Source organism: Apteryx rowi, unplaced genomic scaffold (assembly GCF_003343035.1).
Source record: "Apteryx rowi isolate R43461 unplaced genomic scaffold, aptRow1 scaffold_4, whole genome shotgun sequence".
Taxonomy (NCBI): Eukaryota; Metazoa; Chordata; class Aves; order Apterygiformes; family Apterygidae; genus Apteryx; species Apteryx rowi.
The window spans coordinates 8,914,149-8,930,728 of record NW_020450529.1 but is presented as its reverse complement, the minus strand read 5'-3'; the positions used below and the strand labels follow the sequence as shown (position 1 = coordinate 8,930,728).

Below are 16,580 nucleotides of genomic sequence, written 5' to 3'. Positions count from 1 at the left end.
ATGGATCTGTCAGATCTTGTTTTTAATTAATTTGGGGGGGGGGTCCTAAAAAAAAAAAAAAAGTCACATTGGGGAACTAGTGTGTTAGAAAGTTCTAGAGAAATTAGAATGATAAATAATTTAGAAACCTGTATTTTGGAATTCTTAACAAAAATATTCAAATTGATTTGGAAGATCACTTGGAGGAGCAGAAATTATTTGATATAGTTTGAAGGGAGCACCGACAAGGGAAATTTTGAGGGTGCAACAGATTCTCAGGTCATCCAGCCCCAATTCCATGAGTATTTTGGGACTTGTTTTCTAGGTGTGTTTTCCACACTGAAAAACTGAGAAATGTTTTGTTACTTCTGGTACTAAAATGCTGAAGTCTTTGTAACTGCAGAGGTAGGAGGTCAGAAAGATCTTTTTCAGAATGGTTTCTGAATTTTCAGGTTCAGCCGTAGGGCGAGACTCTCACTGGTTTTATGGGATGAATGTGCTTACTGCAACGAAAAAAAAGCATTCGTATGACTGAATCTTATCTGGCACTTGATAGTTTTCATTTCAACTGTGCAGTATAAATAAAGGGAAAAAATAATTTGAATGAACTTAGGAAGGAAATCACGTCTAAAACCATTGTAACTTTAAAGAGCGCTAGCTTGAGAGCTGGGAATACAGGCAAGCCAACTGCATGTTACCGGTGACACATTGCGCCTTCTGCTGCTCCCCAAAACATGCTCTCGTGGCCCTGAAAACGCCTCTTAAGGGAGTCCATTCTGATAGCCTTGCTCACTCACCTTTCTGCTTTGTCTCTTTGGTCGAAAGCCAAAGGCACGTCCCTGATAGCTGAACATACCATGGTGAGAAAAGAACTGGACAGTTTTCACTACAAGCAAAACCTCCATCTGGAATTCTGGACTCCAAGATGCCTTGAGTTATCCCAGCTTCCCATGGTCCTCAGGTGTGGAAATCTACTGGACTGTCGCTCAAACAAGGAATTTCCCTGAAGCCATGTCTGTAGCAGTGAATATACTAGAAATGGACACTGGATGAAGTTCAGCCACATAATTGCTCTTATCAGTGTTAACGGTGGTCTGGACTGTTTGCTACAAATCTGTGAGATTTTACTTACAGGAGTACATCATCTTGCCACTATTTGACATAGATTGGCTGGGCAAAAGAATGTTTTTTTTGGGGGGGGGGGGAAACAACGTTACTGTGGACTTATTTTTATACTGATGGTGTCTTTTGTAGGTGATAGCTACCAGACAGACACTGTCAATAGAGAGGAGCCCTCAACGCGGGGGGAGATGTGTGAGGCACAATGGAAAGAAGCCCTCAAGAAGGGAATATGGCTTTAGTGTTTTTATAGCAATGTTCCTTTAATGGAATATAAAAATAGCACAATTAAAAAAAAAAATAGTCTGTGTTTTGCCCAGCCTTTTGCAAGTAATTTGGGATAAGAAGCTATCAGGAGTTTCAAAAAACTTAAAAAAAAAAATACACAAAAAACAAAAAGACTTGTTTGAGGCCATTGCTCAGAAAACAAGTATAAAAATAATGTTGTATTTGCATGATACAGAAATTATTTTCTATTATTTTGAATAAGATTTGATTGCAGAAGAAAGTAAAAGTTAGTTAATTTTGTTTTAAAATTTTTCCAAAAATATCAAACAGACAAAGGCAAATAACCTCTAAAACTATATGCCCAAAGAACATATTTCTTGACCTATACTGTATACCACAAGCCTTTGTTATTTAAAAAGAATTATAACTGTATTGGTTAAATTAGGCTGGATTTGCCTTCCAGCCTGTAAAAATAGCCCTTTTAAAACTGAGTATTTAAAGTATTTAAATATTTTCTAAAAAAGAAATTAAATAAAAAATCAATTATTTTATGCCTCGTTTGTATAACTAAATCATTAATGTGTTATGCTTTCGACCACTCTCAGTAAGATTTTTTCAAAATTCTGGAATAGACGCCAGTTTTAAGAGCCGAGTTCACCGTAAAGCGCAGATGTATGCATTACAGTCACCTTCTCACGCCTGCCGAGGTTTTATGAATAAAAGGGGCTTTACACAGTTTTATATAGTCCAGTCAATTTTTATGAAATATTTTGTCTTGCTTTAAAACACCTCAAAGATGAATTCCGCTAAAGGGCTTATTGTTGCTATAATTTAATTCATCTGGATGTTTTGGTTAAGTTTTTAAACATCAGGTAAAGTCTCAAAACTGACTCGACTTTTATTAGGGGGCAAAGCAAAGCAAAGGGAAACGAATCGCTCACCACGAAAATGCTTCTCTGCCTTAAAGGGGCGCCAGCTATTGCTGAGAACAGACAATCTGAGCCTGACAAATTGCTCACGCAGCCCAGCCTTCTCCCCGTTTATGGTGGCAAAGAGTACATCAGGGAATCCAAAGCCACTACGAGTAGCAGTTGCTTAGTTGTTTACCTAGTAATAATGCTTTCAGTTTAACCTGAACTTGCTACAAAATCATCGTTACGCAGCAAAACGACGGCGAGCCTCTATGCAGACACTTTAGCTTTGAATCGATACAAAAGATCGCATTTAGAAAGCAACGTGCTTTAGACATTTATTATGCAAATGTTTAAAAAAAGAAAAACTTTTCAGGAACAAAAAGACTCATGTTTAATAAGATACCCTATTGAAAGCGTCGTTAAAACTATGATTGGTTTAGCTTAAAAGGAACCAAAGTAACATGCTCATTCCACAAAGAGAAATCAAAATGTATTAAATCCTGCACATTTGGAGTGAAATCCATGTTCTGATGAAGTCACTGGGGCAAAAATTTCACTTCCAGATAGCTTCAGTCACAAGTGCAATTTGACTCTTGATAGATATAAATGTAAAGGCAACAAAAATTGATAAGAATGAACGCTAGTGAGTTTGTGATYAAACTCCTTTTTATTTTTATTTTTTAAGGTTCTGTTGATCTGAAAGCATAATGGCAAATTCATGCTCATTCAAGAGCATGCAGACATCTGAAAAAAGGCAATCTTCAATCACTGTGCTCATGCAGAGCCAGTTTCTRAACATACCCGCGTCGTGTAGTTTTAAGCCATTGGGAGTAAAAARCTAGAACATCGTAAATTCTGTCTGCCCTTGAGCATAGACCTGCTTAAATATTATGTTTTAGATCTTAGTTATAAGCAGAACATTGTTCCTGAAGCTTTTATTGTCACATAGTTCTTACTGTAAATAATTAAGGAAGCTTAAAATTAATTTTCCTTGCAAAATTGAATTTGCAGTGGCTGGGTTGTTTCTAGACAGATTTTGGTATTAATTTAAGAGATACAGTTTTTATAGTCTTTCCAACTTCTCGTTATGACTCCTGCAGTTTTCTTAACCTAAAAAATTGCTGCAATGATGAACAAAGAATTATACAAGAAAAAGACATACTTTTGTATCTTTATTTTGGAATTTCTTGTTCTATTATAAATATTGAAGTATCCCTATTTCAGAAGACATATTTTGTTAATTGATTGTACATATTTAAATATGTATTTTTGCACAGGTCTTTTTTTCTTATATCCAGTTTTGGTACAATTGAGATCATCTAGTATTTATTTATTAATTAATTAAAAAAGCAAATACCTTTTTATAATTTGAAGTGGTTCACTGCCAAGCCAATAGTAACATGCCTACTTTGCAACTTAAGGGATGCCTCCGTTTTGTGAAAGTTGTGTCCCTTTTAACGTCTTGGGAGTGGATACGTACAAACTCTTGCCCGCGTCCTGCCGTCGGATTTGCGCAGCGCTCTGCATGGGAATCCGACTGCAGGATTCGAGGCCGAATGGTCTAAACGGCATTGCTTATCAGTTGCCTGATTCCCAGAAGACTACATTTAGTTAAGTGACACACTGCTTCTCTCTCTCTCTCTTTTTTTTCTTCTCGTGTTTGTGTGCGTGTGTGTGCGTGCGCATTTGTGTGGGTCTCATGTGGTTTAAAACTAACGGAAAACTGAAAGTGCCTGATATAACTAGTTTTAAGCTTGGACTGTTTAGACAGCTTCTCCTTAAAAGACTTGAATGTTCAGTTGAAATTTTGGAGCTTGCTTTTTCCATATATATATATATATATATATATATATATGTATATGTATGTGTATATATATGTATATATATATACACACTGAAATTTTAATGAGGTGGGTTGACAAAAGAAAATGAATGATGCTGGTAATTTTGTAAAATGTTTTAATTAGAATACCTTGTGTTGAAACAATCCCATTAATAATGCATCTTAAAATAATGCCAAGGGTTTAAAATATGGTTTCAACCAGCAGTTTATTTAACTGCCTCGTTGGGGGGGGGGGAAAGGGGGTTATTCATTCATAAATGAAATGATTTAGAAAATGTTCAAAATATCTCGTATTCCAGGAAAAACAAAACAAAACAAAAAAAGTAAGTACCTCTTAAAACCATTAAAAAAATAAAGATGTGATTTCCAAATGACATTTCTAAGGCAGTTGTCTTCCTGTAAGAGTTCTCTTGCCAAGGAATCTCTCTCTCATCTTTCTCTCATTCTGTCCTGGAGGAGGGAATTGGGCTTGAAAAGATTCTTATTGTTTCACTGTTCAGCAGAAAATAATCATTTTTACATTTTGTGCAAGATATTTTACGTTTTAAAGATAATTTTAAAATGAGCACTACATAATGTCAATGTGAATGTAGGCCTTGAAAGCATCTTGCTCGGTATTGAGCCTGGTTCTAAAAGCAATCTCCTGTGTAAAATGTGTGAATAGTTTGATAATTTGTATACATAATCAAGAGCATCTGATCAGCTGAACTCTGTGTTGGCTGCTGTATAGTACATGAACAAATGTCATGGGATAGAAAAATTACTTTGGATATTTAAAAGAAAAATAAATATATAGTCTATTTGTTTTGTAACAAGTTTCTGTAAATAAAATAATTTATACTATTTATAAGAAAAAGTTGTGCTTTGCTTCATGAAAAAGATTAGTTTGTTGAACAAACATGTTACTAAACAAGGCAATAAAATTAGGACTTTTCAATAAATGAGGTTGGTTGCATGGAATACATTATATGTTTCTGCTTCATTATAAAATCATTCACCATTAAAGGAAAACATTATCTGTATTGGTGCSTATGTGAACTAATTTCAGAGAATTGGATGTGGTCAAATTCATTTTACCTCAGCACTGCATGAGATAGATACTACAGGAGTAAGTCTGGTAGAATCTGGTCTTCGTGTATTACACGGTTGGGTTTTTTTGATATCTGGTTTTGAGAGGTGCCTGTAACAACTCTGCAGTGTTTTTCCCGTGCAAAGAAAGACTTGTTACTTAAGGTTCGTGCTTTATTGTTTTTGAAATGGGACGATGGAAAGCGACTTTTACAACGCCAAACGCAGTATGTTGCATGATGATGTTTACTCCCCCCCCCCCGCCAAAAATCTTCCATGTTTTCACTGTGTAAAAATACAGTATGTGAATTCAACAGGTTAAAGGCTTTTCTCTCCRTGTGACTCAGGACAATCACATGGGGTGAGTGACTTCTGAGGAGCAATTTGTAAAACTGGTAAAGCTCCTGTTAGTGGCATAAGACTTTGTAGTTATATCCAAGGGCAATGATTCCAGTTTTTCACTCTTGTAACGCAAAGGGAACCAACTTTCTGTAGAAAGTAGCGTTTGGAATCAATACTATAAGATACAAATGATGGCAGGCAGCAAGCAGGTTCTGCTTTGTCTTTTTCTATGAGTACTTCTAATATTTCTACACTTATGTTAACTTTTGTGTGTTGGCTAAAGATTTTTTTCACCTTCCWGCAAACATTTTTCTTTTCTAGTAGCAAATTCTAATTTCTGCTCTGTCCTATGTGCCATTGGCACTGAAGYAGTGTTGTTGGCCTCTACAGGTGACTGCACCACGAGGTGTGTAGGAGACGTGAGCTCATGCTGCTGAGCTAGTGCTCTTTGGTCATCAACAAATTCAGGCAAGTTTGCAACTCTGAGCTACCTGCATCCTATTCAAAACTGAAGGATCAACTCTGTGTTTAGCTGCATCTAAAATAGGATTATGTATCCTCCTAAAATTGGCATGTAAAGAAAAAGGTTGCTTTTATTCTGTATAGCTCTGAGCTCTTTGAGGTACCTCAAAGCTCTGCATGTTCAGAGCATCCTTCCTCTTCCCTTGCTCTCCTTCGTTGCATTAGGCACTGGCAACGGGCACCCCCTGTGCGTTGCCCCCTCCCAGGCTACGCTGACCTGAGGGAGAGMGCAGAGCATCCTTTGTGGATTATTGTTTCTCCCAGCAGCTCGGTAAGTTTGGTGGGTTTGTCCTGGAAAACACTTTCTGACCAGGTGTTGGGGTAGAATCCAGTGAATACTGACTCTCCTCAGGTGGGTAAAAAGTACCTTTTCTTCTGCCACTGATTGTCTCGTAGGAAAATACCAGTTTATAGTCAGGAATAGTTATTCAGTGATGTAGACATGTGAGCCCAACAGGTAATGCAGGCAAAATGCAAATCCAAATGTCAAAGGTTCTGTGTGTGTGTGTGCGTGCGCGCATCTTTTAGGCACCTTTTTATGTAGCTGTCCTCTGCATTTAGAATGGAAGACGGTGATGTGTCCTTCCAGCCTGAAGGTGTCATCGTTCTCCGTGGTGGAGATGTTCTGGGCTCAAAGGCTGCCTTCAGAAGACATCAGACCTGGATTCTGGGCCTGCACCTGCTGCATGTGCAGCTCCGGAGGTAGAGTGCAAAACTGGCTCTGTGCCTTCGCGGCACACAGAGCGAGGCCAGCAGTGAACTGCCCCGCCAGCCATTGCCTGTGTAAGCTGAGCCATTCTGTGGCCTGTCGCYGTCTATGCCGACTACTGAAGCAACCAATACAAGAGCTTGCAATTGGCTTTATTTAAATGCAAATTTCCATTGGTTCATTCTTTATTATCACGTTCTGCTGCAACAAATAATCAAACACACGTGGCTTGTATGATCCGACATGGGACTCTTAATTTGACTGAATACTATTCTTAGTGCTTTGGCTCAGTTCTACGTTAGCTATTGGATTTGTTCCTAATAAGCAGCATGGGCTCTTTGTTGCAGAAAAACAGCATATGCTTGTTTTGGTTTTGTTTTTCTGGCACACCAAACTTCAGGGAAGTCTCAAAAACTTTTCTGAAAAGTTGTTCAAATTAACCTAGATTCAAACCTTTTTGCAGAAGATAAAAACCAGCCTGAGAAATGCAGTCAAAAGGGCTTGTCCAGGCTGCGAGAAATGGCTGTAGGTCACATCTGTAGCCAGATCCATACAGAAACTTTGTTAAGCATCAGCAAGGACTTAAACTTAAGCTGCTGCTTGGTTTAGTTATTCTCAATTTTGGAAATGTTTTTTGGCCTCACTGTTGCAGCTGAGCACTGTTCAGCTGCATCCCTTCCTGGCCACAGTAGGTAATCTTTTCAGCAATGAGTGACTTGTCCGTTGTTAGCAAGACTACAGCAGAGACCAAAAGGAGTCCAGCAATAAGAGGGAAGATAGATAGAAAACTATCCAGAGAATTACTTGGTCATCTGCATGAAGCAGGTAAGCTGTGCATGTTTGTTAATTATATTCACAGATGATCTTAAACTTTGGAGCCCAATCTTCAGCGAAAGAAGAGACAGGTGAGCCAAAGAATGTTTGCACACAGACTAGATTTCAACCACTTTGTGGAAGAACTTTAATGACAAACCCTGCAACACCCCATATCTCCTTTCCTTCCTTCCTGTGTCCCCACAGGCTAATGACAGTGAAATGTATTGCAGATCAGGTGGCAAGCACCTCTCGGAGGCTGCACCTTCAAATCTGCCTTTGATTCAGGCTACCTTGCTGCTAGTATGAAGATCCAAAGTGGGATCGGAGAATGGCATTAGTTTAAGGAACTGCATCAGGATTGAATTGCAGGAGAGAATGTACAGCTTTGGCATGTGGACTAAATCCATGGAAAAAGGTGTCAAGCCTGAGGCATGAAAGGGTATGACGTCTAGAGTGCCACTCAATCAGAATTATAATAAACAGAAATCATGAGATGAAATAAGCCAAATGAAAATACTAATATGATTATGGAACAGTAAAAGCTAACTGGAAGTTACTTGGGGGTTTAAAGGAAGCACAAACCCTATCACTTTTGTTTSAAATGTATACTGAAGTAGGCAATTAGGACTGATAAAATAGAGAACATCTCAGGTCATTGATCAGGGCTCTCATTTAATCAGTTAAAGGCCTGACTGACCTGGACCCCCTCAGCCTTCCTACTGTTTGAAGAAGGACTATGTACCAGATGATTGTGTTTTCCTCTTTCAGGAGAGCAGTGTGAGATGTCACTCTCACTACCTTTTGTGCGTCCAGCTGTGGACTTCAGGAGGTGTTGCCTTTCCATACAACTGGACAGAATTTTGTTCCACCACCATTTGGCACAGCTGAGAGGCTGAGTTGTCACTGAAAGCCCCAATATTATTAAGGTAAAATTGTCATGACTCTCTTCYGCCAGCTCTTGGCCCGACAAGCTTAGTCAAGAAGCCCTGCAGGTTCCTCCTGGATCCTCCTCTGCAGAAAGAGGCTGGGATCAGAAAATGAGCAAGGTAGGTCAGGATCTTACAGAGAGTCTTTAATAATTCTCCTGTACAAATAGTGTTTTACTAGATAAAGCTGATTGATTGCCTTAACAAAGATCCTTACTAGAATTAATTTACTAGAAGTACACTGAAAATTAACTTTGCTTGCTCTAGTAGGATGGGCACTTCTGTTTTGAACATTGTTTTTTCACTTACCTGAGCAGAGTAACACAAGATTCTAAAACACTGGCTCCAACAGAATGATATTGTTGGTTAGAATTAAACAAAAAAAAAAAGTGAAAGCTCTGCAAGCATCTATCTTACAGCACATTAAGGATCTTTAATAATACTTTTCTGTTCCTCACAAAATAGACAACAATGCTTCCATTCTTTTTCTGTTGCACTTATGTACACTAAAACAGCAGGAAGATTTCCCCTGAGTGAATAAAGTCTATATTAGTCTAATTCTCTTGGGTAAGAGAACATCTATCCTCTTCATTTTACATTTAAAAATACATATAACAATACACAAGCTCAGTGGAAGTCTGAGATTTATTTCATGAAGTTTTGATTTAGTTATTTAAGGCTGGTTAAACTACACATATGTTAGAAAGGAAAAATCATCGGTGCACCAGAAACAAAGTCCCTCAATTCAGTGAGGCCTATGACTTACGCCATTTGTAGTATGGTCTGTTGATATGTTTAACATGCGAATGAATTGAAAGTGGAAATAATGTTACCAACAGGTAGCCAGATTTAAAGTCTTTCCAGCTTGCTGTACTTCATCTGATATGGAAGCACTCTAGAAAAACCACAAGAGATTACTGCGGCTCTGAATATTGGCTTAAGTTAATTAAAACTTCACAGGAAGTGATACGTGTGTAAACAGACAAAATACGGAGCGGTTAGCTGATCACACGGTAAACAAGCTGGGGTTCTCCTTTATCACTCACACTACTCTAAACAAATTGAAGCTCAGAATTTTCTTCTAAGTAAGTCTGAAATTTGTATCTTTAAACATTAGCTAAATAGCTACTACTTGGAACAAAATCTAGCCTCTAGCAAGTAGTAAAAGGAAACCAAAAAAACCCCATAGGTTCTATTTTGGGTTTCAGAACAGTTCAGCAGAGAATATTAATGGACACTCAACATAGTTTCTGGGGAGTCTAACCTGCGACAGGTGGCAGTGATTCAGAGATGGGAGTTCCTCTGGGATCTCAGAGTAAGCGGAGCAGGAATGTGAAACCCCATGCAGTCCTATCACTTGCACTTTAGCCAAAAGTCAGGATACTTCTTTGGGTATCTACCTGTTTGGGTTACTGCAAGCATTAAAGTTACAATGAATACAGACAGTAACTGGATTCTGTTGCTAAGTGCATTGGCATCAAACAGCTAACAGAACTAAGTCACAGACTTTTTCCTTTGAAAAAGCTCTCAAGCCAAGCCAAGAAAGCAGGGTAAACAGCTGCTGCCTTAGGCTCTGCTAAGGACAGAAACCATGTGTCATCAGAATGGCAGCAGCCTCCTTGAAACATTTATTCCTTGGCAGCTGTGAAGAAAGAAATTGTAACCCTCTGCAGTATTTGATCAGTTGTGTCAAACTGCAATAGTATCTTCCCACTGTAGCTACCATCATTTTGACATCTGCAGCTCTAACAGAGGAAGTAATTTTCAAATGTAATGCTTTGCTAGTGCATTGACTTTCTCTTCAACAGCTAGCAAAAATACCATTTTAAAGGACAGGCTACTTTAGTTGACCATGTTCCCAAAGGTATAGTCCGTACAATTTGCATACTACTACTCCTACTCCACTAGTACTACTGCTCCACCACGATCATTTGCATCCCTATCCCTTCTCCCTTAAACTTGAATCCTTTCATAACAAGAGTTCATTTTGTTTGGACAATGCTCAATCCCAACTAACATTTTTTGCTACTTTTACTATAGTTTCTACTATTTGACTGTTTTCACCTCTGATTCAAACTTACTAGTCTTAGAAATGCAACCCTGGGATTGCCATTAGTTCTTTTTGCTCATAGATCTTGGTCCTGCTTTGTTATTAAATGCTGAACATTGTATACACAGTCAAGCAAAGGAACAAAATATACTACAAAAGATCATCAACTGTATCATACATTTAATAAATGAACTGAGATCCATACACCAAAATGGAACATTGTTTTACATAATGAAGTGGACTGTAAAAACACTACTTTTCTCATGAGTAATTTTCTTACCTAGAGTATACCAAGTTATACAATATATTTATAGGTTACTTCCAAAGTTCTTTTAAACATCTAAATTTTGCATTCCCTTCCCTTCCATTAAAAAAATTACATATTAATTACTCTGGAAAGTTTCTGAACTCTGTTTAGCAGCAGATCTCCTTTCTTGATGGTTTCTTGGTACTGCCAGTTCTTGCTATCAGGCCTAGAATTTATGGAAAAAAAATTTAGAAGTGAGAGTATGTTTTTACATCAAGCCACTTGAATTCTGTACATTTTGATGGCACTTATTACAGAAATGTAAGTAAGTGGACCGTCAAAAACAATTTATAGGAATTGATTGCATACCTGTTAGTTTCTACAATCTCATTTACTTTGTCTATTTTGCAGTGCAATCGCCCAGCTGCAATAAATCTTGAAAGTTCCCTAATTAAAGAAAAGAAGTTGGTTAAGTAATGATGTTTCATCAAGGAATCATAGGCCTAGCAGCACAGAACATATTACCACAAGACATCATTTTCATCACACCATATTTCTGAAGCAACAGCCTATGTATTTTCATAAGGACACTCTCATCTTAATAAAGCTTGAATGTACTGATGTTAAAAACCAGCATAATCACTCTAGCAATCTGGGCATAAAACTTTTAAGTCAGTATTTTCCTCTCAGGCCAAACTCTTCCTCTTGAGTGAAAGTAAGAATCAGTTCAGCATCAACTACTGTTCAAATTCAAAGGCAGCAGTCATAGAACATGCATATTCAGAATTTATCCTGATGTAAAAACCTTCATGCCACTCAATTCATTAAAATCTATTAATAGTCCCTTATTTTCTAGTAGCTCTAAATATGCTGGTTGGGGKTTTTTTTTGTTTGTTTTTGTTTTTTTTGCTTAATCAACTGGAGGCCCACAGCTTTATTTCATGATAAAGGTAATTCTTTAATCATAATGTTATTAATTAGGATCTGTGATTTACTGTATTTTCCTTTTTGATCAGACTAGCGAATACACTAGTCCTAATTAAAATCTGTAAAATTGGATAGAAAAACACACTTTTAATAGCAAGCACATTCCCCATAATGAAAGAAAATGTTCATGTGATCTACAGTAAGCCAAGTTACAACAACTAGCAAGCTGTTGTAACCAACACCAACAACTAGAACTGGTATGACTTAATACCATTCAATTAACAGAGATAAAATGTTTCTTAGTTCCTCTTGAAACATCTATTCATTCTGAATATTTCCAGCAGTATTCATATCTCTATGGCAGAAAATCTAAAACTTCTCTATGAAAGAAAAATGATTCTTGTGAAGGCATTAAAAGGCAGAGTTCCATATACGTAGTCAAGGTGTAAAAGTCAAATTCRCCCTTCACATCATTAGTTCTTATTAGGATCTAAATCCATTGCTTTTACACTAGAAAGAGAATTGCAAATTGAGACTGCTATGTACACCTGATTGATTAAAGTCAAAAGCATTAGAGCCTGTCCATCTGTCCTCTACCAGAAAGCAAGCAAAACTAAATGAGGAGATCAGTTAGAACRTGTAGGGTACATAAGATTTTGTGATGACACATTTTAAGTTTGGGCATCATTGCAAATTAACAATTATCCTCTAAAATCTTAATTTTCATAGCTTATGAAGGGCCATAGAAATACCAGTATAAAAAATAAAGTTATTATTAAAAGCCTAATTTCTCATATAGTTCTCAGAGAGTGAAAGAAATACTGGAACAATCATCATTAGTCAAATTATTTTCTCTACTGAAACATGAGATTCATTTAAAAAAAATTAGCCAAGCTCTTTCATACAAACATAACTTGGCATGTTAGAGTCAAACGGAGATTTTTATTTGCAATGAGATTTTACTAAATAGTTAAAACATGTAAAATAAGATTTTATAAAAAGCCAAATAATAACTTACTGATCTATAAATTCTACACTGACTCCAAACGCTTCTGCCATGTATCCTAATGTCAATGACCGGTAAGACTCTAGGAGCTGGCTATATGCATGAATTCTCATTTCCCGTACGTAGTATCGATAGTGAGGTGCAAACAGCCAATCTTTTTTCATCTCTTGCTCTACAATAGCTGAAAAGAAAAGAAATTCAATCTGTAATATCTGCAAGAAGTGTAAAATATCAGTTATGTAAATAGAATATGTAACACCAGTAAACAAGTAATCAGTGTGAACATTATTTGTATTCTTGCATACTTTAGGGTATGAAAGGCATTCTACGCTGTACGGAAATAAGTTAGTATAATTTGTTATTAGTTCTATAACCAGAAGCAGCAATAACATGCAAACAATATTGTGGCTAAGCCAATTACCCTCGTTTTCAGCATGGAATACTTCTTTCAGGATGTGAGCTAGTACCTCTCCTACACTGTAGCAGGACCGCCCCACTAGTTAGTGCTGGAATCTGTTGTCCTATAGGAATAATGCAGTGCTGAGACACAAACGGTACTTGGTATATATCTATCTGAAGAAACATTTTTACCCCAAGCTGGGTAAGGGAGTAAGATCAACTTTCTGGTAGTGGCTCTGAAATTAGTTATAAAGATTACTAGGCACTGAAGTGACTTTTCCTCCTGACACTTTTAGTTCTCAGCTCATGCCAAAACCAGCAATAGGAAAATATTTGCTCTTAGCCTTTAATCTCATCAGGCCTAGTCTTCCACAAAATGAAGGATTCTGTTTGCTGTTTCTAAACATCTTATTTTCTGCTATGCTAAATCTCACAGCAGGAAAACCAGCAGTCTGAGAACTGGCAAGAATGAGGAAACTTTTCTGAAAAGCTTTTCCTTCACTTTGCCATTTTACATAGAAACTGAACCAGAAGGGCCATGGTGACTAACAACTATGAAAACTTCTTTCAGTGTATTTTTTTTTTTTTTTTTTTAAACAGGTTGAGATTTTAGAATTGGAACTACATAATTTAGGGCTCTTAGACTCTTAGGCTTACAACCTATTTCAAAGATAAAACCTTTCAGAGCTTTCTCATTTGACCTGATTCATCAGGTAAGACTGTGCTCCACAGCTATTTCAAGAACTCTTTTCCACCTAATCAGATGTGACCTCTCATAAGACTCACTACATGTGACCAATTTTTTTTGAAAGAGCATATGAATTCAAACAGCAGCAAATTTTTAATCACTGCTGCCATTAAAAAAAAACCTCAAAACAATAAAACCCCACCATCTATAATTTTCAATAAGTAGCTCTAGTTCTAGGATGTAGCTGCTCCACAAAACTTGTGCATGATGTGAAACAAATAGCTATAGCACCTTAAATAAGGTATCGTAAGAAAGATGACAGCCTTACCTAATGACTGGAAAAAGGCTGCGTAACGGCATTCATAAAGAGAAAAGAGATACTGTCGTACAGCTGGCAAGCTATGCAAAACTTCCAGAATCTCTGCTCCTTTAATAACCTGAAAGCAATCAAACAACATGTTTAAATACTATTACTTTCAGCCAGAACATAAACAGGTTAAAGAAAGACTGGGTCTGTTTGAACCAGTGTTCTCATCTGCATTCCTTACCTTCTCCCTAAGGTCAGGCCTGTCTAATGCAATCATGCTGACATAGACAGTGTATGTTACGAATGTTTTGTAATCCATAAGTTCATAGGATGTGAACGTTGAAACTGTATCAAGAAAGAGCTCCGCTGCTTGTTTGAAATCTCGAATAGCTACACAGTAAAGACCTTGGTACACCTTTAGACGATTTCTCCTGTCCCAGTCTCCTCCTTCTTCTATTAGACTTAAAATAGAACAAAGAGAAATATTTACTAATATTGTTATATGAAACAAGTACAGTAGATAAACTACTGCCATATGATTAAGGAAAGAATGCTTAGTTTTATGTTACAGCTTGTTGAAACAGTCCAGGCTCCATACACCTGTCGGGGAAAGAAAGGGGCTTCCTTTGGACAAGAGGGGCCAGCAGCATTTGCAGAATGCAAGTTTCAAAGAAAAACAGTTTATAGCCTCTAAAGTTGCACTGACAGGCTTTGAGATGTGCATCTAAATATTACTGTCAACCTCAGCCATGGAAACATATTTCTGCTGCCTTTGCTACTAAAATCAGAGTTGTCTAACTAGCAGCATAGTAAAAATTTTAAAATTACCACTGAAACAGCTTTCAAGAATCATACTAACACAATGCTGATGCAACTATAAGCAAGACCTGTTGAGAAGGCAATATACAGCAAATCAGTGCCCCAGGAACACATCTGCCTTGGTCTCTCATGGCACCTGCCAAGAGACTGCAAACCGCAGCTTGCTGCAGTAACCATGAAGTTCAAAATGTTGAGAGCACAGAGACGCTCAGGCCATCAGCGGAAAAGAGGGAAGGATACCTGCCCCCAACCATACTGTACTGACACAGGGATCTTGCTTCAGAGGAAAAACTGGCACTTCATCAAGCCAACTGCATGGCACTGGCATCAGCTGGATTCACCTGGTATTCCTTTATTATACAATATAATTACACCCGAAGTTATTTGTCTTCTAACAGCTACAGAGCAGAAAAGTGGGAAGGCAGGCTACAAATTCAAATCAACTCAGCTGCTAGAAAATAGCTGACACAAAATATTCTTTCTTTTCTTCTCCTCTTCATATAAGATGCGGGAATAGGAAACTATCTAGTACACAAGGTGAAACACCCACCCATTTGTTCTTTGATTCTGTCTCACAACCACTCTTAGTCATTTCTTGATAGTAAGGTATTTATCTTCAATTCCTCATGTTACGATTTGTCTCCAGGTGTTTTAGTGCACTCAAACAACCCAAACCGTACCTTTTTGCTTTTTCAATGTTCCGTGTGATGAGGTCATTATCCATATAAAACAAGCCAATCCTTAGAAGATAGAACACAATATCCAGACGGTGTCCCAGTGCCACAGTTTTGTCGTAGGTCTTACGAAACGCAGTCAGAGCTCCCTCCTAACAAGACAAGATTTTCTACTGTAAGAATGTTAAAAGCAACTAGAATATTTGCAAATTGTCTATCATAAGCATACTCACTGTCTTCCACTGATAGTCATGGCTTTAATAAGCAGTGTTAAAGTTCTGCAGAAAAACTGACAGTCTTAAAGACTCAGGGTTTAAATCTTAAGAAAGCAGTTCCTCAGATAGCTTATAACTCTAAGGACTGTGAAAATATGCACTGTAATTTGAGATGAAAGAGTGTTATGTAATTAGTCTAGAAAGTTTAAAGACACAGGTAAGTGAAAAGTAACATTTAAAACCAGMAAATAACTTTCTCCTTTGTCTGCAAAAACAATGTTTTCTTACAGCCTGCCTGTTTCTTACGAGAACACTCTCCTCCTGTCTCCCAGACCTGGCTGAGTTGGGTGGTAGAGAAAACTTACTGCAAGTCACCCAGTTTCCTCGCGACAACGCGCAGGCACTGCGAGCTGCCGCCAAGGAGGATTACAGTGCGACGCTTTCAGTACGAGTCCCCAGCATCCGCGCTGTGGACCAACCTTGTCCCCAATCCTGCAGAGGTACTCGGCCTTGGCCATCATTGCGTCTCGGATCTCACTCTCCCCCAGGATCTTCTCGGCGTCTTCTAGCTCRTTGTCGAGGCGCTTCAACTCCTCCTCGTTGGCCTTCTTCATCTTGCTCAGCAGATCCGCGTCCACCTGCCACTCGAGGGACTTGCACAGCGCCTCGTAGTACGGGGCCATGTCTGCAAGAGAGGTGGGAAAGCTGCGGCGCCTCGCCGGGGCTCCAGGGCCCAGCCGGCCCCCACCGCCGGCTTCCCCCTGCCTACGGCCCGGCCCCGC

At 38.2% G+C, this 16,580-nt stretch overlaps 2 protein-coding genes and 2 long non-coding RNA genes across 7 annotated transcripts in view; 3 read left to right on the top strand and 1 right to left on the bottom strand.

Annotated features, from left to right (window-relative positions):
* The window catches only part of ATXN7 (ataxin 7), a gene marked incomplete at its 5' end in the record, with an annotated part of 65,516 nt that extends 60,411 nt beyond the window's left edge, over positions 1–5,105 (top strand). The window contains one exon of the mRNA XM_026075011.1: positions 805–5,105. Within this exon, the coding sequence (XP_025930796.1) occupies positions 805–822 (18 nt within the window). The remainder of the gene's footprint in view (positions 1–804) is intronic.
* Positions 5,106–6,731: 1,626 nt separating this feature from the next.
* LOC112970443 lies at positions 6,732–16,271 on the top strand. The gene is made up of 3 exons (XR_003255004.1): positions 6,732–7,979; positions 8,309–8,586; positions 16,089–16,271. It is a non-coding gene; the product is annotated as an uncharacterized LOC112970443 (long non-coding RNA).
* PSMD6 (proteasome 26S subunit, non-ATPase 6) lies at positions 10,675–16,487 on the bottom strand. Its single transcript, XM_026074853.1, has 7 exons — positions 16,278–16,487; positions 15,590–15,735; positions 14,332–14,551; positions 14,112–14,220; positions 12,709–12,877; positions 11,133–11,210; positions 10,675–10,989 (listed from the first exon to the last, which is right to left on the bottom strand). Exons 1-7 carry the CDS (start codon positions 16,479–16,481, stop codon positions 10,893–10,895), a joined length of 1,023 nt encoding a protein of 340 aa, XP_025930638.1. The 5' UTR covers positions 16,482–16,487; the 3' UTR covers positions 10,675–10,892.
* Positions 16,412–16,580, top strand: part of LOC112970444 — an 11,134-nt gene continuing 10,965 nt past the window's right edge. For all 4 annotated transcript variants that reach the window (XR_003255007.1, XR_003255008.1, XR_003255006.1 and 1 more), the window contains exon 1: positions 16,412–16,494. This is a non-coding gene — a long non-coding RNA (uncharacterized LOC112970444). The remainder of the gene's footprint in view (positions 16,495–16,580) is intronic.